The sequence below is a fragment of the Scyliorhinus torazame genome, chromosome 4, assembly GCF_047496885.1.
Source record: "Scyliorhinus torazame isolate Kashiwa2021f chromosome 4, sScyTor2.1, whole genome shotgun sequence".
Classification (NCBI taxonomy): domain Eukaryota; kingdom Metazoa; phylum Chordata; class Chondrichthyes; order Carcharhiniformes; family Scyliorhinidae; genus Scyliorhinus; species Scyliorhinus torazame.
The window spans coordinates 237,030,836-237,055,858 of record NC_092710.1 but is presented as its reverse complement, the minus strand read 5'-3'; the positions used below and the strand labels follow the sequence as shown (position 1 = coordinate 237,055,858).

The following is a 25,023-nucleotide window of genomic DNA, read 5'->3' as shown; positions in this document are numbered from 1 at the left end:
ACAAGAGGATCCAAGTCTTCAATTCATATTTTGAGGATCGTATTCCATGATTCTGTGCATTTTCCTGTGAAAAACTGAAAACCACTATGGCTTTTATTCATGTGGTCCTGGTGATTGATTGAATGATATTCAACTTTGTTTGTATCATAACCAGGCCAAACTTGCTGGCACCTGATACCCACATTGGAGTGGTATTTAATGGATGTGAAAGTCAGGGTTCTTGCTTGCTGGCTGCACAAGCCCTTGGTAGTTTTGGGAAAGGCCTACCATATCAAGCACTTTTAACTTAACTGTGGCAGGGGCCTTCCCCAGAACCGCAAGTCCCATCCACCAAAAGCGTTTAGACAGTAGGCGGCCAGCAGCTCTATTGAATGGCAGTGTCGCCGAGTCTAGGATCATCATAGGATCCCAAGCTACAAGTGTGTGATGGTGAAGGGGCGGGGTGCAAGTGGTCCCCTTTTAACACTCTCAGCCTGCCCCCCCCCCCCCCCCCCCAAGTCTCTTATTGGGGGAGCCCGGGTGTACTTGTCGATCTCCCCATAAGGCGAGCCCCAGCCATTTCGAGTGGGCATTAATTAGTTGCAGGGCTGGGAATTCATTCAAAGACTTTCCTGCCACAGACTTAATTTAAGTGTTTCCCAAACACCACCCTCCTGCCCAATTAAATTCCCCCGCCTCAAACCCATCACATGGGAGAATATTAAATTTCATCTTGCTTGTCCCATCATGGGCAAATAGAGAGCCATCAGGATTGAGAAACCTGGCAAATCTTTTTTTTCACAAAATTGAGACTAACCAGTGCACCTCTCCTTCCTTCACCCCTATTTTTAATCCTCCTTGAGAGCAGCTAATATCAGTTGACCAGCTTTCAACCTGGGACTTCTTGATCTATGTTGCTCGCTGAGCCATTGGGAAACATAAAACATGGGACTCAATTTTGCAGTCAGAAGTGAAACAACCACACACCAAAATCTAGCGATTTCTGTGACATTGCTTTCCCTTTCCCAACATCAGTTTGAATCTCTGACGTTCAAACAAGCGCATCTCCAGGTATCTAGCAATAGTGATGTCCTCAAGCAGGGTATTCTCACAGGCATCAAGCTAGCAAGTTGATAAACCTTTCACCTTTAAGTTTTAAATTTTGCACATAGCACAATAAATGATTAAGAAACAACAATGCGGTTAAGGTAGGAAGGAAAATGTCAAATGTACATTATTTTTTAAATTTGTGGTAGCAATAGTCATTAAAAAAGGCGCAAGATTTTTAATAGGCAGAGTACAGACTTAACCAACCTTAGAAACCCCCAAAACAAATGTTTGCTGTCAAAGGTGAATCTGCAAAGGGGCTGAGCAATCCTGATTGTGCTAATAGCTAAACTAACAAACAATTTAAGATAATCACTTCTTGTCACAAGTAGGCTTCAATGAAGTTACTGTGAAAAGCCCCTAGTTGCCACATTCTGGTGCCTGTTCGGGGAGGCCAGTACGGGAATTGCAATGGGCAATCGCATTACAAGCCAGCTGTTTAGCCCACTGTGCTAAACCAGCCCCATATCAGTCGAGCTTGTAACATGGCAGTTTACAATTGTTGGAAACGACATATAGTAATATACAGATACCCGGCCTCTGCAAACGAAAGGACAATGTCCAAGCTTCACGCCTCTTTTGAGTTATCCAGAAGCTTGGGGAGCCTATAGTTAGTTCCCTGTTGCCTTCTCCATGGAAACACTGCAGCCAACCAGAGTCCACTTGCCAACCAGTCAACAACTTTTTTTCCTGTAATATAAATTGTAATTGTTTAAAATTGGGGTTTTTTCTTTACCCAATTATTTTTTTTCCAATTAAGGGGCAGTTTAGCGTGGCCAATCCACCTAATCTGCACATCTTTGGGTTGTGGGAGTGAAACCCATGCAGTCATGCGGAGAATGTGCAAACTCCACACGGACAGTGACCCAGGGCCAGGATTCGAACCAGGGTCCTCAGCGCCGTCACCTCAGTGCTAACCACTGCGCCAAATGCCGCTCTTAAATTGGGTATTTTTACATTTGTCCCGATGAGTGCAAGATAAAAAGCATTGGCAACATGTGTCTCTTTCCAGCAATATTCAATTTCTGTACGACCAAGCGATTGGTTTAAAGAGTTTCTTAAAGGAGGGGAGTAGGATAGACTGAAAGATGTATTGAGGGTGTTGCTGAGTTTATGACCTTGGCAACTGAAAGGACTCAGAGTTGCGGTCCATTTCAGAGGAGTTATGAGAGTGAGCACAGATAGTTTTTGCGTCATTGATGTTACAGGAGCTGCGCCGTTTTTTAAAAATCAGTTCTATTGATATTAAAATATTTGTTCTACCTTGGTTTTATCCCTTTTATTCCAGTGGTTTTTTAACATTTTCTTAGGCGCACTTTTTAAAAGTATAATTGATTTACAAAACAGCAGGCTAGTTTGTATCAATTAAACTGTAGGTGTTTCCAAACCATTTTGTCAAGTTATTTTGAGTGGTTTTATCCCAGCAACGTAATACCCTAAATCCCCAACGTACCCTTTTTGTTTTTATTTGTTAATCAATATTTTTTCACAATGGTGAACTGTACTGGTTACAGTTGTCCCTTCCATAGTAAAAACAGTGCATCAAGTCTCATAGACGGTCACACAGAGGTGTGAAAACAACATGAATTTATTCTCACCCTATATTCCAATTTGTTTTTCTCCTCTGACAATAGAACATTTTCTTACAGATTTTAACCCTTTGGCAGCATAATAATCTTGAATATCTGATTGCAAATCTGGCCTAATTTTTTTAAGTAACATTGAAATCAGTTCAAAAACTATTTTGTTATCTGCACCTTTCAAAACAACAAAATCAGAGTCATTGGACGATTGTGTAAGAAAGCTCATTGTATATTGAATAAACGTACCTATCTTTTTATGTGAAGGTAATGATTATTTAATTGCTTTTTAAAAAGAAAACCTAAATATTTCCAAGAGGTTTATATAGTGAGGAATTTAATTCTAAAGACTTTTTTCACAGGGTAGCAGAAATAGCAGCCGGTCATCAAGTCCAAGCGTGAGGATGATCACTGCCACAGGCACTCCTTCTGAGAAAGCTACCCGCAACTATGCATGGACACCAGATGAATTGACAGGTATGCTTTGGCTTTTATTTTACAAGGGTAAAGGTGATAGAATGGATTTTTCCTGGCAGAAACGGCATGAAAAAAAGACTATCAACCTGAGGCGAATGTACATTATATGGGGAAATGTGGTCAACACAAAAGTAATGACTACATTTTGTGCCTTGTGTGTATAATGGTTATCTGGAATATAGTAAAAGTCTGCACTCACTTCCTGTCTGTGCCACCTGATCCTTTTTTGTCGCACTTTGTCCATTTTTCCATTATAAATGCCAGTGCCCTGATATAATCAGACCTCCCTCTTCCTCCTTATCTCCTTCTGTGCTAACAAGTGCCTGGAAATCTGGACCATTGTTTCTAGTTTCCTTGAGTAGAGCATGTATGTCCCTTTCCACCTATCCTCAACCTACGCCCCCCACACCCGCACTGATTGTTTCATCCTCCTCTCCTCATACAACCTCAATACTTGGGGCTTGATTTTATATGGTGTTCTGTTCCCCACTTCCGGCCTCCCTGACTTAAAATGTTAGTCGGGAGCCAATGAAAAAGCCACCTTCTCCGCAGCCACTGTACAATCAGCGGGGTATTAATTTACACAGGATGGGACACCCCTCCCCCTCTCCAAAGTGAGAAGGGAATCCTGCCTTGTAGAGCTTCTGGCAAATCCAATTTTCCAATTTCTTCCGATGGGTAGGAGGAACCCCCCCAAAGGAGCCCCCCCCATCCCAATCGTCTTCACACCAGTCCACCCAGCGAGAGCTGTTGGGATACCCACTTGGCCTGGGCTTCCACCTGCTGCAGGTAAAATAGTGGCGGGGATGGAATAAGGCACTTAAGTGGCCATTGATTGGCCACAATAGGCCCAAGATTGGGCAGGCTGCCCAAAGCCTCCACCGCCCCATAAAACAGGCGATATGTTGGGGTGAGGAGACGGTGGGCAGGCCACTCGCTGAACTTTACAAGCCCCCAGATGATTTATCCTCAGCTCAGTGGCCCTGCTTGACCTGAAGACTACTCTTAGGCTTGACTCTCCTTGTGCAATGCAACTAGAGATTGACCAGCATGTACACAGTACATACTTCCTGTCCATATTACCCTTTTTCTTTGTGCCATGATCTTTAAGTAATGTTTTCCTATTAAAATTTATAATGCAAAATCCCTGCGTCAACAGTTATAATAGGAAAACCAATATAAACATTGTACTATCGGCTGTATCCCTTTGCATCTCCAAGATTCTCCAACTCCTGTAACTCTGCTACTTAAAGTAGTTTCTTTCTAGGCTTCTGGCTTACTTCCTAATCTTTCCTCCTGCCTTGGTGTGGCACTTGCTGATAAATAGAGACTGATGGGGGAAGTGATGGTAGTAGCTGAAGCGAGCATGATTTTTGGTCAGGCAGGAGGCTTGTCAGAAGAAGACCTAGGCGTAGATCAGTAGGAGCAAAGAATGATTGGTCAAAGGAATTGTCATTCAAAGGAGGGTGGAGAATCACAACTCAAAGGTTAAATAATGGGGCAAGAGAATATGAGGGATGGTGAGGACTGGTAATGCAAGACAAAATAATGGATAGTGGTGTGAAGACATGAGGGGCTGAGCTGCAGAAAGGAGAGGCAGTGAGGATAGTTTTGACTTCAGGCCGTATTCTGGGATGAAATAAAATTTGGATTGGAGGGGAAACTGGTGGAGTTGTGGTAAATCAGAAATGGTATTCTGGGTGAAAGGTTTATTTTGTGAGGGCCACGAAGAATCCAGCACGAGTTAAGCATACAAAGTAATAACATTTATTTACAATATATATATATATTATAAATAAAACAGCAACTTCCCTTGCTGCACACTCCTTCCTGCTGGTTCCAAACTGGCCAGCTTTATTTATACTTGGAGTTTACTAATGGTTTCCCTGCCCCCCTCATTGGGGAAGCTCATACTCCCACAGGATTGTGGGATTGTCATTAGTCCCCAGCCAATGGTAAGCAGGCAGGTTATAACATCCCTCTCCCCCACCCCCCACCCCCAAAGTCCAAGGAATCCACCGAAGACCCTGGCGAAGGAGGGCGTCGGACTCGTTTTGCCGCAGGCCGGACACCATTTGCATGCGGCGCTGGATCAGGCGGCGTGTAACGAGACGGAGACCGGCGCTTCCGTGATGAACGGCATAACGGTTGTACATCCACGGCCCGTGGACCCGAGGATTCCCCCTCTGATGCGTCCTGTGTCTCCATCTCGGAGTCAGAGTCTGCTGCCTCCGTCATGTCAGCGTCTCTATCTCCATTCGGTTCTGTAACGACCTGCGCAGGCTTTGAGTTAGGCACCGGTGGAAGATTGTGAGGACTACCTTCCCTTGTCTCTGGTCTCTGCGGCTGTAGAAATGAGCTCCGGGGGCGGGGAATCTTTCGAGGGGATAGTCTTCTGGACCGAACGTGGTCTACATGTTTGCGCTGGAGACGACCCTGGGCTTGCACCTGGTAAGATATAGGGCCCATTTGACGAAAGATTACGCCAGGAACCCACTGGGCACTACCAGCAAAATTCCGAACGGACACTGGGTCACCGGGCGTAAACTGCCGAATCGGCAGATGCCGAGAAAATCCCTGTCCCTGCCGTTCTTGTGTGCGGCGTACTTTTGCGCCAATGTCCGGGAAAACCATACCAAGGCGGGTGCGAAGTCTCCGGCCCATTAGGAGTTCTGCGGGAGCTACCCCAGTTACCGCATGGGGGGGGTGGTCCTATACGTAAACAAAAAGCGAGCCAGTCTCGTGTCCATTGATCCGGAAGACTGCTTCTTTAGGCCTCTTTTGAAAGTCTGCACTGCGCCCTCTGCCAACCCATTTGAAGCCGGGTGGTAAGGGGCAGTGCGGATATGGCGTATGCCGTTCATCTTCATGAACCTCGCAAACTCCTCACTCGTGAATGGAATGCCGTTATCCGTGACCAGCACCTCGGGGAGGCCATGCATACTAAAGGACAAACGCATCTTTTCAATTGTTGCGCAGGACGTTGTCCCCTGCATCTTATGCACCTCTAGCCATTTAGACTGGGCGTCGATTAATAGAAGGAACATGGATCCTTGAAAAGGGCCTGCGAAATCTGCATGCAAGCGTGCCCAAGGCCGCCCTGGCCATTCCCAGTGATGTAGGGGTGCGGCCGGCAGAAGCTTCTGATGCTCCTGGCAAATGGAGCAGTTTTGGGCCACCTTCTCAATGTCGGTGTCGAGACCTGGCCACCAGACATAACTCCAGGCCAACATTTTCATTTTGGTCACACCATAGTCACAGTACTCCGCAATCCTGCGTAGCCTGGATAGAAAATCGGCAAGGGATTCTCCAGGGGTCCTCTCAGCGGTATTAAACCGGTAATGCTGGACTATCGTGGACTGGGTTGGGTTAAAATGTTGCCCCACTATATTCACAAGTTCGTCAAACGTTTTGGTGTCCGGCGCAGCTGGGAACGTAAGGCTCCTAACCACCCCAAACGTATGCGGGCCGCAGGCGGTGAGCAATATGACCACCTGGCACTCGTTTTCGGTGATATTGTTTGCCCGGAAATAGTACTGCATCCGTTGTGCGTACTGGTTCCAGCTTTCCAGCGCAGCATCAAAAACATCCAAACGTCCGTACAGAGGCATGGTATAATAGAAAACAACTTCCAACCTGTATCCAACAAAAATCCAGGGAGGTGGCTTCAGCAGTGTAGACAGCTATCCACTTTAGCCCTCGTCGCCAGTTTTGGGAGGGCCACGAAGAATCCAGCACGAGTTTAAAGGATATAAAGTAATAACATTTATTTACAATAACATATATATTTATATTTATATATATATATATATATATATATACCACAGCAGCAACTTCCCTTGCTGCACACTTCTTCCTGCTGGTTCCAAACTGACCAGCTTTATTTATACTAGGAGTTTACTAATGGTTTCTCCGCCCCCCCCTCATTGGGGAAGCTCATACTCCCACAGGATTGTGGGATTGTCATTAGTCCCGAGCCAATGGTAAGCAGGCAGGTTATAACAGTTTAGTGGCAGGGGTGTGGTTGAGCAAGTAGGATTGGATGAAATGGTGCAGCATGTGAACAGCTGACCAGGCTTGCAAGAAACATCCGATGTTTGCACTTTATATGGAGGAGTATTTCCCAGTGTGCTGCTCATTCTGCATTAGATGTGTAATATGATGCTACATAATATGAAATCTCATTGCAATGACTGTAAAGGTCAAACAGCGTTTTACTGTAGGAAAGTTGATGACTTCAAGTTTTTAGACCGGAGTGGAACCTGTAAATTTAGTAGCCCTGATTACTTTTAACCATGCAGTTAATTTTATCTATTATAGTTTCTTTAGAAATCCAGGATGTAGAGGATGATGATGGGGAATATAAGTCAGAAGTAGATAATAGCAGTTCTATTATGAGTGTAGTTCCTATTCACAAAATAGATTCACGGTTTGGAAACATTGGGTAAGCTTTACTTTTCCGATTAAACTTATCTAATCAATTTATTGTTCCATGGCTGAATCTACGTTCCGGAAATTTGAATGTAATTGTAAAGCTTGGCAGACAGGTGGGGGTAGAATTTATGCTGGTTAACTCTGGCAATATGATCTACAAATTAACATTTTCTTAGGTGCACTTTTTAAAAGTATAATTGATTTACAAAACAGCAGGCTAGTTTGTATCAATTAAACTGTAGGTGTTTCCAAACCATTTTGTCAAGTTATTTTGAGTGGTTTTAAATCCGGTTACCTGAGGGACTGCAGCAGTACAAGAAGGCACCTCACCACATTCTCGAGGGAAACTAAGGATGGGCAATAAATGTTGGCCTAGCCACATCCCATAAATTAATTTTTAAACCATGGCAGATTGGATGCCCTGACTAAAAATGCTTTTTTAGCTGTTAAAGCTATGATTAATTATATGAATAAAACCGCACCATTCTTAAATGCATGAGGGAATACATTTTAATAAACAGAAGGAAAATAAACAGTCATGCTGCTGATTTGAGCTGTATTTTGGAAGTTTCTACCTTTGTGATTAACCAAATGAATTTTAGTGATAGTTATAATTTGTTATTTAACCAGTACTATTTCAAGCATATTTTTGTCACAATTTCCTGATTTGTGGATCATAATTTAACATAAGAACTAGGAGCAGGAGTAGGCCATCTGGCCCTTCGAGCCTGCTCCGCCATTCAATGAGATCATGGCTGATCTTTTGTGGACTCAGCTCCACTTTTCCACCCGAACACCAGAACCCTTTATTCTTCAAAAAACTATCCATCTTTATCTTGAAAACATTTATGAAGGAGCCTCAACTGCTTCACAGGGCATGGAATTCCAGAGGTTCACAACCCTTTGGGTGAAGAGGTTTCTCCTAAGCTCCGTCCTAAATCTACTTCCTCTTATACAAAGAACAAAGAAAAGTACAGCACAGGAACAGGCCCTTCGGCTCTCCAAGCCTGTGCCGACTATGCTGCCCGTCTAAACTAAAATCTTCTACACTTCCTGGGTCCATATCCCTCTATTCCCATCCTATTCATGTATTTGTCAAGATGCCCCTTAAATGTCACTATCGTCCCTGCTTCCACCACCTCCCCCAGCAGCGAGTTCCAGGCACCCGCTACCCTCTGTGCAAAAAAAACTTGCCTCGTACATTTCCTCTAAACTTTGCCCCTCGCACCTTAAAGCTATGTCCCCGAGTAATTGACCCCTCTACCCTGGGGAAAAGCCTCTGACTATCCACTCTGTCTATGCCCCTCATAATTTTGTAGACCTCTATCAGGTCGCCCCTCAACCTCCGTCGTTCCAGTGAGAACAAACCGAGTTTATTCAACTGCTCCTCGTAGCTAATGCCCTCCATACCAGACAACATCCTTGTAAATCTCTTCTGCACCCTCTCTAAAGCCTCCACATCCTTCTGGTAATGTGGCGACCAGAACTGAACACTATACTCCTAAGTGTGGCCTAACTAAGGTTCTATACAGCTGCAACATGACTTACCAATTCTTATACTCAATGCCCCGGCCAATGAAGGCAAGCATGCCGTATGCCTTCTTGACTACCTTCTCCACCTATAGAACATAGAACATAGAACAATACAGCGCAGTACAGGCCCTTCGGCCCACGATGTTGCACCGAAACAAAAGCCATCTAACCTATACTATGCCATTATCATCCATATGCTTATCCAATAAACTTTTAAATGCCCTCAATGTTGGCGAGTTCACTACTGTAGCAGGTAGGGCATTCCATGGCCTCACTACTCTTTGCGTAAAGAACCTACCTCTGACCTCTGTCCTATATCTATTACCCCTCAGTTTAAAGTTATGTCCCCTCGTGCCAGCCATATCCATCCGCGGGAGAAGGCTCTCACTGTCCACCCTATCCAACCCCCTGATCATTTTGTATGCCTCTATTAAGTCTCCTCTTAACCTTCTTCTCTCCAACGAAAACAACCTCAAGTCCGTCAGCCTTTCCTCATAAGATTTTCCCTCCATACCAGGCAACATCCTGGTAAATCTCCTCTGCACCCGCTCCAAAGCCTCCACGTCCTTCCTATAATGCGGTGACCAGAACTGTACGCAATACTCCAAATGCGGCCGGACCAGAGTTCTGTACAGCTGCAACATGACCTCCCGACTCCGGAACTCAATCCCTCTACCAATAAAGGCCAACACTCCATAGGCCTTCTTCACAACCCTATCAACCTGGGTGGCAACTTTCAGGGATCTATGTACATGGACACCTAGATCCCTCTGCTCAGCCACACTTTCAAGAACTTTACCATTAGCCAAATATTCCGCATTCCTGTTATTCCTTCCAAAGTGAATCACCTCACACTTCTCTACATTAAACTCCATTTGCCACCTCTCAGCCCAGCTCTGCAGCTTATCTATATCCCTCTGTAACCTGCTACATCCTTCCACACTATCGACAACACCACCGACTTTAGTATCATCTGCAAATTTACTCACCCACCCTTCTGTGCCTTCCTCTAGGTCATTGATAAAAATGACAAACAGCAACGGCCCCAGAACAGATCCTTGTGGTACTCCACTTGTGACTGTACTCCATTCTGAACATTTCCCATCAACCACCACCCTCTGTCTTCTTTCAGCTAGCCAATTTCTGATCCACATCTCTAAATCACCCTCAATCCCCAGCCTCCGTATTTTTTGCAATAGCCTACCGTGGGGAACCTTATCAAACGCTTTGCTGAAATCCATATACACCACATCAACTGCTCTACCCTCGTCTACCTGTTCAGTCACCTTCTCAAAGAACTCAATAAGGTTTGTGAGGCATGACCTACCCTTCACAAAGCCATGCTGACTATCCCTGATCATATCATTCCTATCTAGATGATTATAAATCTTGTCCCTTATAATCCCCTCCAAGACTTTACCCACTACAGACGTGAGGCTCACCGGTCTATAGTTGCCGGGGTTGTCTCTGCTCCCCTTTTTGAACAAAGGGACCACATTTGCTGTCCTCCAGTCCTCTGGCACTATTCCTGTAGCCAATGATGACATAAAAATCAAAGCCAAAGGTCCAGCAATCTCTTCCCTGGCCTCCCATAGAATCCTAGGATAAATCCCATCAGGTCCCGGGGACTTATCTATTTTCAGCCTGTCCAGAATTGCCAACACCTCTTCCCTACGTACCTCAATGCCATCTATTCTATTAGCCTGGGGCTCAGCATTCTCCTCCACAACATTATCTTTTTCCTGAGTGAATACTGACGAAAAATATTCATTTAGTATCTCGCCTATCTCTTCAGACTCCACACACAATTTCCCATCCCTGTCCTTGACTGGTCCTACTCTTTCCCTAGTCATTCGCTTATTCCTGACATACCTATAGAAAGCTTTTGGGTTTTCCTTGATCCTTCCTGCCAAATACTTCTCATGTCCCCTCCTTGCTCGTCTTAGCTCTCTCTTTAGATCCTTCCTCGCTACCTTGTAACTATCCATCGCCCCAACCGAAACTTCACACTTCATCTTCACATAGGCCTCCTTCTTCCTCTTAACAAGAGATTCCACTTCCCTGGTAAACCACGGTTCCCTCGCTCGACGCCTTCCTCCCTGTCTGACCGGTACATACTTATCAAGAACACGCAGTAGCTGATCCTTGAACAAGCCCCACTTATCCAGTGTGCCCAACACTTGCAGCCTACTTCTCCACCTTATCCCCCCCAAGTCACGTCTAATGGCATCATAATTGCCCTTCCCCCAGCTATAACTCTTGCCCTGCGGTGTATACTTATCCCTTTCCATCATTAACGTAAACGTCACCGAATTGTGGTCACTGTCCCCAAAGTGCTCTCCTACCTCCAAATCCAACACCTGGCCTGGTTCATTACCCAAAACCAAATCCAACGTGGCCTCGCCTCTTGTTGGCCTGTCAACATATTGTTTCAGGAAACCCTCCTGCACACACTGTTCCATAAACGACCCATCTATTGTACTCGAACTATATCTTTTCCAGTCAATATTTGGAAAGTTAAAGTCTCCCATAATAACTACCCTGTTACTTTCGCTCATATCCAGAATCATCTTCGCCATCCTTTCCTCTACATCCCTAGAACTATTAGGAGGCCTATAAAAAACTCCCAACAGGGTGACCTCTCCTTTCCTGTTTCTAACTTCAGCCAATACTACCTCGGAAGAAGAGTCCCCATCTAGCATCCTCTCCGCCACCGTAATACTGCTCTTGACTAGCAGCGCCACACCTCCCCCTCTTTTGCCTCCTTCTCTGAGCTTACTAAAACACCTAAACCCCGGAACCTGCAACATCCATTCCTGTCCCTGCTCTATCCATGTCTCCGAAATGGCCACAACATCGAAGTCCCAGGTACCAACCCACGCTGCCAGTTCCCCTACCTTGTTTCGTATACTCCTGGCATTGAAGTAGACACACTTCAAACCACCTACCTGAACGCTGGCCCCCTCCTGCGACGTCAAATCTGTGCTCCTGACCTCTATACTCTCATTCTCCCTTACCCTAAAACTACAATCCAGGTTCCCATGCCCCTGCTGCATTAGTTTAAACCCCCCCAAAGAGCACTAACAAATCTCCCCCCCAGGATATTTGTGCCCCTCAGGTTCAGATGTAGACCATCCTGTCTGTAGAGGTCCCACCTTCCCCAGAAAGAGCCCCAGTTATCCAAAAATCTGAAACCCTCCCGCCTGCACCATCCCTGTAGCCACGTGTTTAAATGCTCTCTCTCCCTATTCCTCATCTCACTATCACGTGGCACGGGCAACAACCCAGAGATAACAACTCTGTTTGTTCTAGTTCTGAGCTTCCATCCTAGCTCCCTGAAAGCCTGCCTGACATCCTTGTCCCCTTTCCTACCTGTGTTGCCCCTTTCAATGACCTGTGGACCTGTACTCCTAGATCTCTTTGACTATCAATACTCTTGAGGGTTCTACCATTCACTGTATATTCCCTACCTGCATTAGACCTTCCGAAATGCATTACCTCACATTTGTCCGGATTAAACTCCATCTGCCATCTCTCCGCCCAAGCCTCCAAACGATCTAAATCCTGCTGTATCCTCTTGACAGTCCTCATCGCTATCCGCAATTCCACCAACCTTTGTGTCGTCTGCAAACTTGCTAATCAGACCAGTTACATTTTCCTCCAAATCATTTATATATACTACGACCAGCAAAGGTCCCAGCACTGATCCCTGCGGAACACCACTAGTCACACCCCTCCAATCAGAAAAGCACCCTTCAATTGCTACTCCCTGCCTTCTATGACCTAGCCAGTTCTGTATCCATCTTGCCAGCTCACCCCTGATCCCGTGTGACTTCACCTTTTGTACAAGTCTGCCATGAGGGACCTTGTCAAAGGCCTTACTGAAGTCCATATCGACAACTTCCACTGCCCTACCTGCACCAATCATCTTTGTGACCTCTTCGAAAAACTCTTATCAAGTTAGTGAGACACGACCTCCCCTTCACACAACCATGCTGCCTCTCGCTAATACATCCATTTGTTTCCAAATGGGAGTAGATCCTGTCTCGAAGAATTCTCTCCAGTAATTTCCCTACCACTGATGTAAGGCTCACCGGCCTGTAGTACCCTAGATTATCCTTGCTACCCCTCTTAAACAAAGGAACAACATTGGCTATTCTCCAGTCCTCTGGGACATCACCAGAAGACAGTGAGGATCCAAAGATTTCTGTCAAGGACTTTGAGGCTATGCCCCCTAGTTCTGCTTTCACCCGCTAGTGGAAGCAACCTCCCCGTATCTATTCTATCTATTCCCTCCCCTTCTAAATTTCAATGAGTACAGTCCCAGTATACTCAACCTCACCTCGTAATCCAACCCCCTCAACTCTGGGAATCTCCTCTGCACACTCTCTCGCACCAGTATGTCCATTCTCAGGTAGGGAGACCTAAACTGAACACAATACACCAGGTGTGGCCTCACTAACACTTTATCTCGATGCAGCATAACCTCCCTAGTCTTAAACTTCATCTCTCTAGCAATGAAGGACAAAACTCCATTCACCTTCTTAATCACCTGTTGCAATTCATGCACTAGGACACCCAGGTCCATCTGCACGGCAGCATGTTTTAATATTTTATTATTTAAATAATAATCCCTTTTTCTGTTATTCCTACCAAAATGGATAACCTCACATTTGTCAACATTGTATTCCATCTGCCAGACCCTAGCCCATTCACTTAAACTATCCAAATCCCTCTGCAGACTTCCAGTATCCTCTGCACTTTTTGCTTTCCCACTCATCTTGGTGTCGTCTGCAAAGTTGGACACATTGCACTTGGTCCCCAACCCCCAATGATCTATGTAAATTGTGAACAATTGTGAGCCCAACATTGATCCCTGAGGGACACCATTAGCTACTGATTGCCAACCAGAGAAACATCCATTAATCCCCACTCTTTGCTTTCTATTAATTAACCAATCCTCTATCCATGCTACTACTTTACCCTTAATGCCATGCATCGTTATCTTATGCTGCAACCTTTTGTGTGGCCCCTTGTCAAAAGCTTTCTGGAAATCCAGATATACCACATCCATTGGCTCCCCGTTGTCTACTGCACTGATAATATCCTCAAAAAATTCCACTAAGTTAGTTTGGCACGCCTTGCCCTTTATAAACCCATTTTGCGTAATTTCCATCCAGATGCCTCACTATTTCTTCCTTGATGATAGATTCCAGCATCTTCCCTCCTACCGAAGTTAAGCTAACTTGCCTATAATTACCCTTTTTCTGCCTACCTCTTTTTTTTAAACAGTGGTGTTACGTTTGCTAATTTCCAATCCGCTGGGACCACCCCAGAGTCTAGAGAATTTTGGTAAATTACCACAAGTGCATTTGCAATTGCCTTGCCATCTCTTTTAGTAATCTGGGATGCATTCCATCAGGGCCAGGAGACGTCTCTACCTTTAGTCCCATTAGCTTGCCCATCACTACCTCCTTAGTGATGACAATCGTCTCAAGGTCCTCACCTGTCATAGCCTCATTTCCATCAGTCACTGGCATGTTATTTGTGTCTTCCACTGTGAAAACCGGCCCAAAAAACCTGTTCAGTTCGTCAGCCATTTCCTCATCTCCCATTATTAAATCTCCCTTCTCATCCTTTAAAAGACCAATATTTACCTTAGCCACTCTTTTTTGTTTTATATATTTGTAGAAACCGTGACTATATGTTTTATATTCTGAGCAAGTTTACTCTCATAATCTATCTTACTCTTCTTTATAGTTTTTTAAGTAGCTTTCTGTTGCCCCCTAAAGATTTCCCAATCCTCTCATCTCCCACTAATCTTTGTCACTTTGTATGCTTTTTTCTTCAATTTGATACTCTTATTTCTTTTGATATCCACGGTCGATTTTCCCTCTTTCTACCGTCCTTCCTTTATGTTTCATAGATTATCATAGAATTTACAGTGCAGAAGGAGGCCATTCGGCCCATCGAGTCTGCACCGGCTCTTGGAAAGAGCACCCTATTCAAGGTCTACACCGCCACCCTATCCCCATAACCCAGTAACCCCACCCAACACTAAGGGCGATTTTGGACACTAAGGGCAATTTATCATGGCCAATCCACCTAACCCGCACATCTTTGGACTGTGGGAGGAAACCAGAGCACCCGGAGGAAACCCACGCACACACTGGGAGGATGTGCAGACTCCGCACAGACAGTGACCCAAGCCAGAATCGAACCTGGGACCCTGGAGCTGTGAAGCAATTGTGCTATCCACAAGGCTACTGTGCTGCCCTCAATGTTGTTATAAGAATTTGCTGAGCAATGTGAAAAATCGCTTGGAAGGTTCTCCACTGTTCCTCAACTGTTTCACCATAAATCTTAGTCTTTCCCAGTCTATCTTAGCCAGCTCTTCTCTCATCCCATTGTAATCTCCTTTGTTAAAGCACAAAACACTAGTTTTTGATTTTACTTTCTCACCCTCCATCTGTATTTTAAATTCCACCATATTGTGATCGCTCCTTCCGAGAGGGTCCCTAACTATGAGATCATTAATCAATCTTGTCTCATTACACAGGACCAGATCTAGAATCACTTATTTCCTCGTAGGTTTCATTACATACTGTTCTAGGAAACTATCGCGGATACATTCCATAAACTCCTACTCAAGGCTACCATGACTGACCTGGTTAAATCAATTGACATGTAGATTAAAATGATAACTGCTGTTCCATTTCTACATGCATCAGTTATTTCTTTGTTTATTGCCTTCCCGACCGTAATGTTACTATTTGGTGGCCTATAGATTACTCCTATCAATGACTTTTTCGCCTTACCATTCCTGATTTCCACCCAAATGTATTCAACCTTATCCTCCATAGCACTGATGTCATCCCTCACTACTGCCCAGATGTCATCCTTAAATAACAGAGCTACACCACCCCCCTTACCATCCACTCTGTCCGTCCGAATAGTTTGATACCCTTGGATATTTAACTCCAAGTCGTGACAATCCTTTAACTATGTTTCAGTAATGGCCACTAAAACATAGTCATTCACGATGATTTGCGGCATCAACTCATTTACCTTATTCCGAATACTACGAGCATTCAGATAAAGTACCCTTGTGTTGGCTTTTACACCTCCGTTTTGAATCTTAACGGGTTCAATTCCAGGACCAGCTGAGAATTCTGAATTCTCCCTCTGTGTACCTGAACAGGTGCTGGAATGTGGCGACTAGGGGCTTTTCCACAGTAACTTCACTGCAGTGTTAATGTAAGCCTACTTGTGACAATAAAGGTTATTTAATTTAATTTAACACCTCTATCGGTAACCTCTCCTAATTTATTTTTCCTTTTAACTTTTCTCCTAATTTTCCTTACCGTTGAACCCATATCCTCATGTAATAACCTGCTGCTTCGCTTTCCAGTCATGTTTTTACTCCCCGTTTTATTCCTTTTAGTATGACTGGGCCGATTCACTGAGCTCCCCTCTGTCACTTGTACCCTGTACTGTCGCCCTTTTTGATTTTTGACTATGGTTTCGCTGCCGTTCACTTTCCCCCTTCCTGACTTTTGTTTCTGTCCCCGTTTTACTTCGCTCCGACATCCTGCATCGGTTCCCATCCCCCTACCACATTAGTTTAAACCCTCCCCAAGAGCACTAGCAACCCCCCTCCCTCGGACATTGGTTCCAGTCCTGCCCAGGTGAAGACAGACCGTCCGGTTTGTACTGGTTCCACCTCCCCAGGATCAGCCATAGCTTAGTTGGAAGCACTCTTGACACTGATTTCTATGCTCAAGTTCTGGGGTGGTGCTTGAATCCAGAACCTTCAAAGCTGGCACTAGTGCAGTAGTAAGTGAGTGTGCTATCGTTGGAGTTGTTATATTTCAGATGAGACATTAAGACGAGGCCCAGTCTGCCCCTTTGGGTAGATGTGAAAGGTCCTATGGCAATATTTTGAAGGAGCGCAAGGAAGTTATCCCAGGTGTCCTAGCCAATACGTATCTCTCAACTAACATCAAAAACAGATTATCTGATCATTATCACATTGCTATTTGTTGAAGCTTTCTGTGCAGATTGACTGCCATGTTTCCTGCATTACAACAGTGACTACACATCAAAGGTACCTCATTTTCTATAAAGCACTTTTAAGATTATTGTCGTGCAAAAACTTTTTTAAAAACTGAAATCCTAGCCCATGTGATGCTATATTGTGACAGGAGGAAGCAATTAAGTGCCTATATGTGTGGGATTTTCATGATACAGATGTACTTCCATCAAAAAAGTTGTTCAACTTAAAATTGGCTAAGTAACCATGAAAAGAAGGGTTGTTTAGAATTATCTGAAACCTCTGATTATTGTACAAAAAACTCACTATTTGTTCTATAATATTTACAGTTCAGTTAAATTTATCATATTTCATGCCATGCTAAAGCATACAGGACCTAAACAAAATTGCAGCACACTTGGCTATTATCCCACATTAACCATTCAGTATCAGAAACAAATCCATTAATAGTTTTTATCTGTTGTATATTTAGATATTTTGAGTACTGGTTCACTGCTGCACATAAAATATCCTTGCTTTACAGACGAGTGATACAATTTCTAGCTGATTTTCATACTTGCATGCTGAATATTGCAGTCAAATTTGCTGATTACAAAATACTTGATAGGTATTAGCAATGAGCGATTTATACTAGTTTTGCCACTGAGAAGTTACACTGGAATCTGTGCACAAACTCATTTGCAGAAGAAGCGTAAAAGTTATCATGAATTATCATAATGAACCTCAATCACTTCTGACAGCAATTCCCAACTATTTAACATTTGGTAATTCACCATGACATTTTTGTAGCTACCAAATTCTCAGCTACACCTCGCCTTCATCTTTGATACCCTTGTCTCAATTAAAACCATTACACTCTCACCCTGGTTGAGTCCCTTAAGTCAAGGGAGCGCAGATTTGAACATGTTATTCAAAGACAACTATTTTCATCAGTTCTAGCTAAACCACATAAAGCACTATTGAGTCCTGCTCTCATCTGCCAAAACTATACACTATTCCAAGATCATCTTGGGAGTGTAAAGATAACCCCCAGCTTCTGTGTACCACTATAAGCAGTCTCCTCTCCCCTGTCCCCTTGAACTTCACCTCCACCAACAAGTGCATGGCGACAAAGGATGACTTTGTCACTAATATTAAGACCACCTGTTCAGTCGGTCCTGCTTCTCCCCTCCCTTGTCCTGGCCTTGAATTTGATTTTTTTTTTAAAGTTGTTCATGGAGTGTCGGTGTTGCTGGCTTGGCCAGCATTTCTTGCCCATCCCTGAGGGCAATTAAGAGTCAACTACATTGCTGTGGGTGTGGAGGCACAGGTAGGCCAGACCAGGTAAAGATGGCAGATTTCCTTCCCTAATGGACAAGATGAGCTTTTACAACAATCAACAATGGTTTCGTGGTCATCATTGGATTTTTAATTCCAGAATTGTATTAAACCATCTGCCGTGTTGGGATTTCAAACCTGCCCCCGCCCCCTTTTCTCAAACCTATCCCCACTAAATTACTGTCCACCCAACTTGGATTCCATGGAGCTCCCAGGTTCTTAACTCTCCTCGGGTACTTTGCTCTCCCCTTCAAATTTGTCATCTTCCCCCCCCGCCCCCCCCGTCCCCTCCCCTACCTCAAGACACCAAAGCTTGATTTCATTTTCTTGCAAATTGCAGCCCAATGTCTAACCTCTCTTCCCACTCCAGAGCTTCTGAATGTGTTGTTGCCTCCTCCCAAGTTAAGTTTCTGCCCTGTCACTGTGCCGAAACAGTTATTGTCGAAGTCACAGGTAACATGCTGTGTGATTGCGGCTGTGATAAACCAGCTCTTCTCATCCTTCTCAATCACACTTCTACCTTTGACAATCTTGGTCATGTCATGATCCTCCAAAAGATCGCTTCTCTGTCACCCACCTGGATGGCACTTCCCTTGCCTGTTTCTGTTCCTATCTACTCCTATAGGAGAGGCAGTGGTGTAATGGTATTATTGCTGGACTAATAATCCAGAGACCTAGGGTAATCCTCTGAGGACCCAGGTTTGAATCTCACCATGGCAGCTGGTGAAATTTTAAATCAATTTAAAAATCATGTGACATGATGCTCATCAAACCATTGTCGACTGTTGTAAAAAAAAAAAAAAAACATCTGGCTCGAGGGAAGGAAATCTGCTGAACTTACCCAGCCTGGCCTGCATGTGACTCTAGACCCCATAGCAATATGGTTGACTCTTAAATGCCCTTTGAAATTGCCTGTCAAGCAACTCCGTTCAAGGGCAATTTGGGATGGGCAATAAATGCTGGTTTATGAACGGATTTTTTAAAAATCTAGTCATTTGTGGCCAGAAAAATCACCTACTGATGACTTTCTTACCCATTTTCAACCTCTGGAGCCCCCAATCTATCCATGATCAACTCCTATATCTCCTGTACATACTGTTCCTTTGCAACATTATCAATTATAATAATGATCTTTATTAGTGTCACAAGTAGGCTTACATTAACACTGCAATGAAGTTACTGTGAAAATCCCCTAGTCGTTACACTTGGGCGCCAGTTTGGGTACACGGAGGGAGAATTCAGAATGTCCAATTCACCTAACAATACGTCTATCGGGGCTTGTGGGAGGAACCCGGAGCACCTGAAGTAAACCCACACAGACACCGGGAGAACGTGCAGACTCCACACAGACCGTGACCCAAGCCAGGAATCGAATCTGGGTCCCTGGCGCTATGAAGCAACAGTGCTAACCATTGTGACGCCCACATGTATGCTGACATTCACCCCTACCTCATTACCACATGTCCCGACCCCTCCTCTCCGTCTGATCTGTTACATTGCTTGTTGACATCCTGTAATGGACACGCAGAATTTTCCTCTGGCTAAATATTTAGAACTCTGAAGCCATTTTCTTCAATTCCTGTCACAAACTCCAGTTACTAGCCACCTACTCTATCACCGTGTAAAGCTGTTCACACTGATTTGGGCACTGTTCAATATCCTCTCTATTAGCAAGACCCCTTACACCCACCTGTAACATCACCTGTTTCCACCCTTGCCACAGTTCATCTGCTGCTGAACCCCTCTTCCATGCCTTTGTTACATTTAGCCTTGACAATTCCAATTCCCTTGTAAAATATAAATAGGAACTGGGGTAGGCCATTTGGTCCTTTGAGCCTCCTCTGCCATTCATTGATTTTATGACTGATGTGCACAAAGTATATCCGGTGTGGCTCATCAATGCCCTGTATAATGATAGTAAGACTTCTTTGCTCTTATACTCCAAATCTTTGTAACAAAAGCTACTTACCATTTGCCTTCCTAATTGCTTATTATACCTGCATCCCATCTGTGGATCCCACCTTGAAATGTTGGAGAGGCTTGTGTTGTCCAACAATCCCTTCAGTGATGTTTTCCAGAGCTCTTTGCTCCTAGTAGGGCCACCCATTGCAGCAAGGTCGGGGGGGGGGGGGTGCAGATTTTTTTTTTTTTAATTCTCTCTCTCTCCATGTTCTTGCTAACTCATCCAGCAGGCCAGGCTCCGCTGCAGTCTCTTTGCATCCTCCTCAATGCTTTCTTTACCACCTAACTTCAACAACCTACTTGGATAACATTATACTCAGTCCCCTCATCTAAGTCATCAAGATAGATTGTTAATGGCTGAGGCCCACGTACTGACCTTTGTGATATAATGCTAGTTGCAACCTGCCAACCAAAGAATGACCCACTTGTTCCTACTTTGCTTTCTGTCCATTAAGTAATCATCAATCCATGCTAATTACTACCCTCAAATCTCACAAGACTCAATTTTGTACAATAACCTCTTGTGTGGCACCTTATCAAGTGCTTTTTGGAAATCCATACAGACTACATCCTCGAGTTGCCTTCATCCATCATACTTGTTACATCCTTGAGAAATGAACAAATTTGTTAAACATTTCCCTTTCATAAATTCAGACTGGGGAGAAAGCAGCGAGCAAGGATCCGGGTGATGATCTTCCCAGCGATGGAATGTAGCGAGATTCCTCGGTAGATCCTGCAGTCTGCTTTGTCTCCTTTCTTGAAAATGGTGATGATGATGGCATCCCTGAAATCGACAGGAATTTCTTCTCTGTCCCAGATTTTCAGGAACATCTGTTGGAGGTGGCAGGTGATCTCTTCTCAGAGTTTGAAAATCTGCTGAGATCCTGTTCACTGCTGCAGATTTTCCATTCTTCAGGTGTTTAATGGCGGCTTTGACTTCATTCACACATGGTAGGAGTTCAAGATAATCTTTAATGCGTAGTTGGGTGATTTTCTCAAACACGTCCTCATCTATGATTCTATCATGGTTTAGGAATTCTTTGAAGTGTTGTCTCCATTGAAAACTGATGTCTTTGTGTCTTAGGAGGGTTCTGTCCTTACTCGTCTGAGATCTAGGGTATTGAGTCCATAGCCTTGTTGGCACTGAAGAAGCCCTGGGTGTTGTGTTTATCAATGAGGAGCTGCAGCTCCTTTGTTACCTTAGCCCGCCATTGGTTCTTGATTTCCCTAGTTCTTTGTACCTCCACCTTGGCTGATTGATGAGCTCTCCTCTTTGCCTTTGCTGGTTATGTTGTTTTGCCAGGCGCAGAGAACATTCCTCTTGTCAATGAAGTCTTGGATGATGTGGTCATTCTCATTGAACCAGCCTGGTGTTTCATGGTCCTGTAGTGAATGGTTTCTTCACCGTTTGGGATGATCGCTGCCTTCAGCTCTTTCCAGTTTTCCTCCACTCCGTTAGAATGGACACTTTGGCATTGACATTATTGGAAGTTCACTCGCATTCTTGGTTCTTGAAGCCATTCAATGTTGACCTTTTTTCTGAGTTTCTTCATCTTCCACTGCTTCTGGTGGAATTTGCTGGACATAGAGGAGCAGAAGAGCCAGTAGTCTGTCCAGGAGTCATCTGCGCAGGTAATGGCTTTGGCATTGAGCGCATCCTTTCGTCCTCGGGACAGGGCGATGACTATGTTGATCATGTGCCAGTCCTTTGATCGTAGATGGCTCCAGGAAGTCTTGAACTTGGCTTTTTGGCGAGACAGTGCGTTAGTGATGACAAGCTAGTGTTCGCACATTTGGTGATCAGGAGAACCCCGTTGGAGTTGGCAGTTCCCAACTCCTTCCTTTCCAATGCTTCCTTTCCAGAGTTGGGAGTCCTTTCCAACCCTGATGTTGAAGTCCCCAAGGAGATAACCTTATCTTCCTTCGGAATATTAGAGAGTATAATGTCCAGGATGATGTGGAAGCCTTCTTTGGATTCCTCACTGCCATCACGGGCTGGGGCGTAGGCATTCATAGAACATAGAACAGTACATCACAGAACAGGCCCTTCGGCCCTCGATGTTGTGCCGAGCATTGTCCAAAACCAAGATCAAGCTATCCCACTCCCTGTCATTCTGGTGTGCTCCATGTGCCTATCCAATAACCGCTTGAAAGTTCCTAAAGTGGGAGCTGGAGTTAGGAGAGGAGAGGGACCAGTGCCCGCTGTGGCGTCTTGATGTGGGATTACTGGTGGATGAGGAGGTGTGCGGAAGGGTGCGGGGGTGCATTGAGAGATACTTGGAGGCCAATGACAACGGAGAGGTGCAGGTGGGGGTAGTCTGGGAAGCGTTGAAGGCGGTAGTCAGGGGAGAGTTAATCTCCATCAGGGCCCACAGGGAGAAGAGAGAGGGCAGGGAGAGAGAGAGGTTGGTGGGGGAGATCTGAAGAGTGGACAGGAGAGATGAAGAGGCGCCCGAGGAGGGGCTATTTAGGGAGCGGCGAAGCCTCCAGACGGAGTTTGACCTGTTGACCACAGGGAAAGCAGAGGCACAGTGGAGGAAAGCACAGGGGACGATGTACGAGTATGGGGAGAAGGCGAGCCGGATGCTGGCACAACCACTCCGTCAGAGGGTGGCAGCGAGGGAGATAGGTGGAGATAAGGATAGTAGGGGGAATACGGTGCGGTGTGCGGTGCAAGTAAATGAGGTATTTAAGGACTTCTATGAGGAGCTGTACAGATCTGAGCCCCCAACAGGGGAAGAGGGGATGCGACGATTTTTGGATCAACTGAGGTTCCCGAGGGTGGAGGAGCAGGAGGTGGCTGGTTTAGGGGTGCTAATTGGGTTGGAGGAGCTGGTTAAAGGATTGGGGAACATGCAGGCGGGGAAGGCCCCGGGGCCAGATGGGTTCCCGGTCGAGTTTTATAGGAAATATGTGGACCTGCTAGGCCCGTTGTTAGTAAGGACTTTCAATGAGGCAAGGGAGGGGGGGACTGGGGCTGATCTCGCTGATTCTGAAGTGGTAGAAGGACCCACTGCAATGTGGGTCGAATAGATCGATCTCGCTCCTCAATGTGGATGCTAAGTTGCTGGCAAAAGTGCTGGCTACGAGAATTGAGGACTGTGCCCCTGGGGTGATTCATGAGGACCAGACGGGATTTGTAAAGGGCAGGCAGCTAAACACCAATGTGCGGAGGCTCCTCAACGTGATTATGATGCCATCGGTGGCGGGAGAGGCGGAGGTAGTGGCAGCTATGGACGTGGAGAAGGCCTTCGACCGGGTGGAGTGGGAGTATCTTTGGGAAGTGTTGGGGAGGTTTGGGTTCGGGGAGGGGTTTATTAGGTGGGTCAGGCTGCTATATAGGGCCACGGTGGTGAGTGTGGCTACGAATCGGCGGAGGTCGGAGTACTTTCGACTGTACCGAGGGACGAGGCAGGGGTGCCCCCTGTCCCCCTTGTTGTTTGCATTGGCCATCGAGCCTTTGGCCATGGCACTAAGGGAGTCCAGGAAATGGAAGGGGTTGGTCCGAGAGGGAGAGGAACATCAGGTGTCGCTGTATGCGGACGACCTGTTGCTGTACGTGGCAGATCCAGTGGAGGGGATGGTGGAGGTCATGCGGATCCTAAGGGAGTTTGGGGACTTCTCGGGCTATAAGCTTAACGTAGGGAAAAGTGAGCTCTTTGTGGTGCATCCAGGGGACCAGGGAAGGGGGATAGACGACCTACCATTGAAGAGGGCGGAAAGGAACTTTCGGTAGTTGGGGATCCAGGTGGCTGGGAGCTGGGGGGCCCGACACAAGCTCAATTTGACGCGGTTGGTGGAGCAGATGGAGGAGGATTTCAAACGATGGGATGTGTTGCCACTCTCGCTAGCGGGCAGGGTACAGTTGATTAAAATGATGGTCCTCCCGAGGTTTCTTTTTGTGTTCCAGTGCCTTCCCATTATGATTACCAAGGCCTTTTTTAAATGGGTAGGTAGGAGCATCATGGGTTTAGTGTGGGCAAATAAGACCCCGAGGGTAAAAAGGGTGTTTCTGGAGCGTAGCGGGGACAGGGGAGGGCTGGCGCTGCCGAATCTGTGCGGCTACTATTGGGCAGCCAACGTGGCGATGATCCGTAAGTGGGTAATAGAGGGAGAGGGGGAGGCGTGGAAGAGGTTGGAGATGGCGTCTTGTCGGGGCACGAGCCTGAGGGCGCTGGTGACGGCACCGCTGCCGCTCTCGCCGACAAGGTACACCACGGGTCCGGTGGTGGCGGCAACGTTGAAGATCTGGGGGCAGTGGAGACGGCATAGGGGCGAGATGGGAGCCTCGGTTTGGTCCCCGATTCTGGAGAACCATCGGTTCGTCCCGGGAAGGATGGATGGGGGGTTTCGGAGCTGGCATCGGGCAGGGATCAGAAGAATGGGGGACTTGTTTATAGATGAGACGTTTGCGAGCCTAGGGGTGCTGGAGGAGATGTTTGGGTTACCCTCGGGAAATGCGTTCAGGTATATGCAAGTGAGGGCGTAGGTGAGGGAATTCCCGTTGCTCCCGGCACAGAGGATTCAGGACAGGGTGATTTTGGGTGTATGGGTTGGAGAGATGCTCGGGGAGTCCGGCAA

General features: G+C 45.7%; 1 protein-coding gene across 2 annotated transcripts in view; it reads left to right on the top strand.

Annotated features, from left to right (window-relative positions):
• Positions 1-25,023, top strand: part of map3k7 (mitogen-activated protein kinase kinase kinase 7) — a 226,774-nt gene that overhangs the window by 171,722 nt on the left and 30,029 nt on the right. For both annotated transcript variants that reach the window (XM_072499501.1, XM_072499500.1), the window contains one exon: positions 3,029-3,143. In XM_072499501.1, coding sequence (XP_072355602.1) covers positions 3,029-3,143 — 115 coding nt within the window. The remainder of the gene's footprint in view (positions 1-3,028; positions 3,144-25,023) is intronic.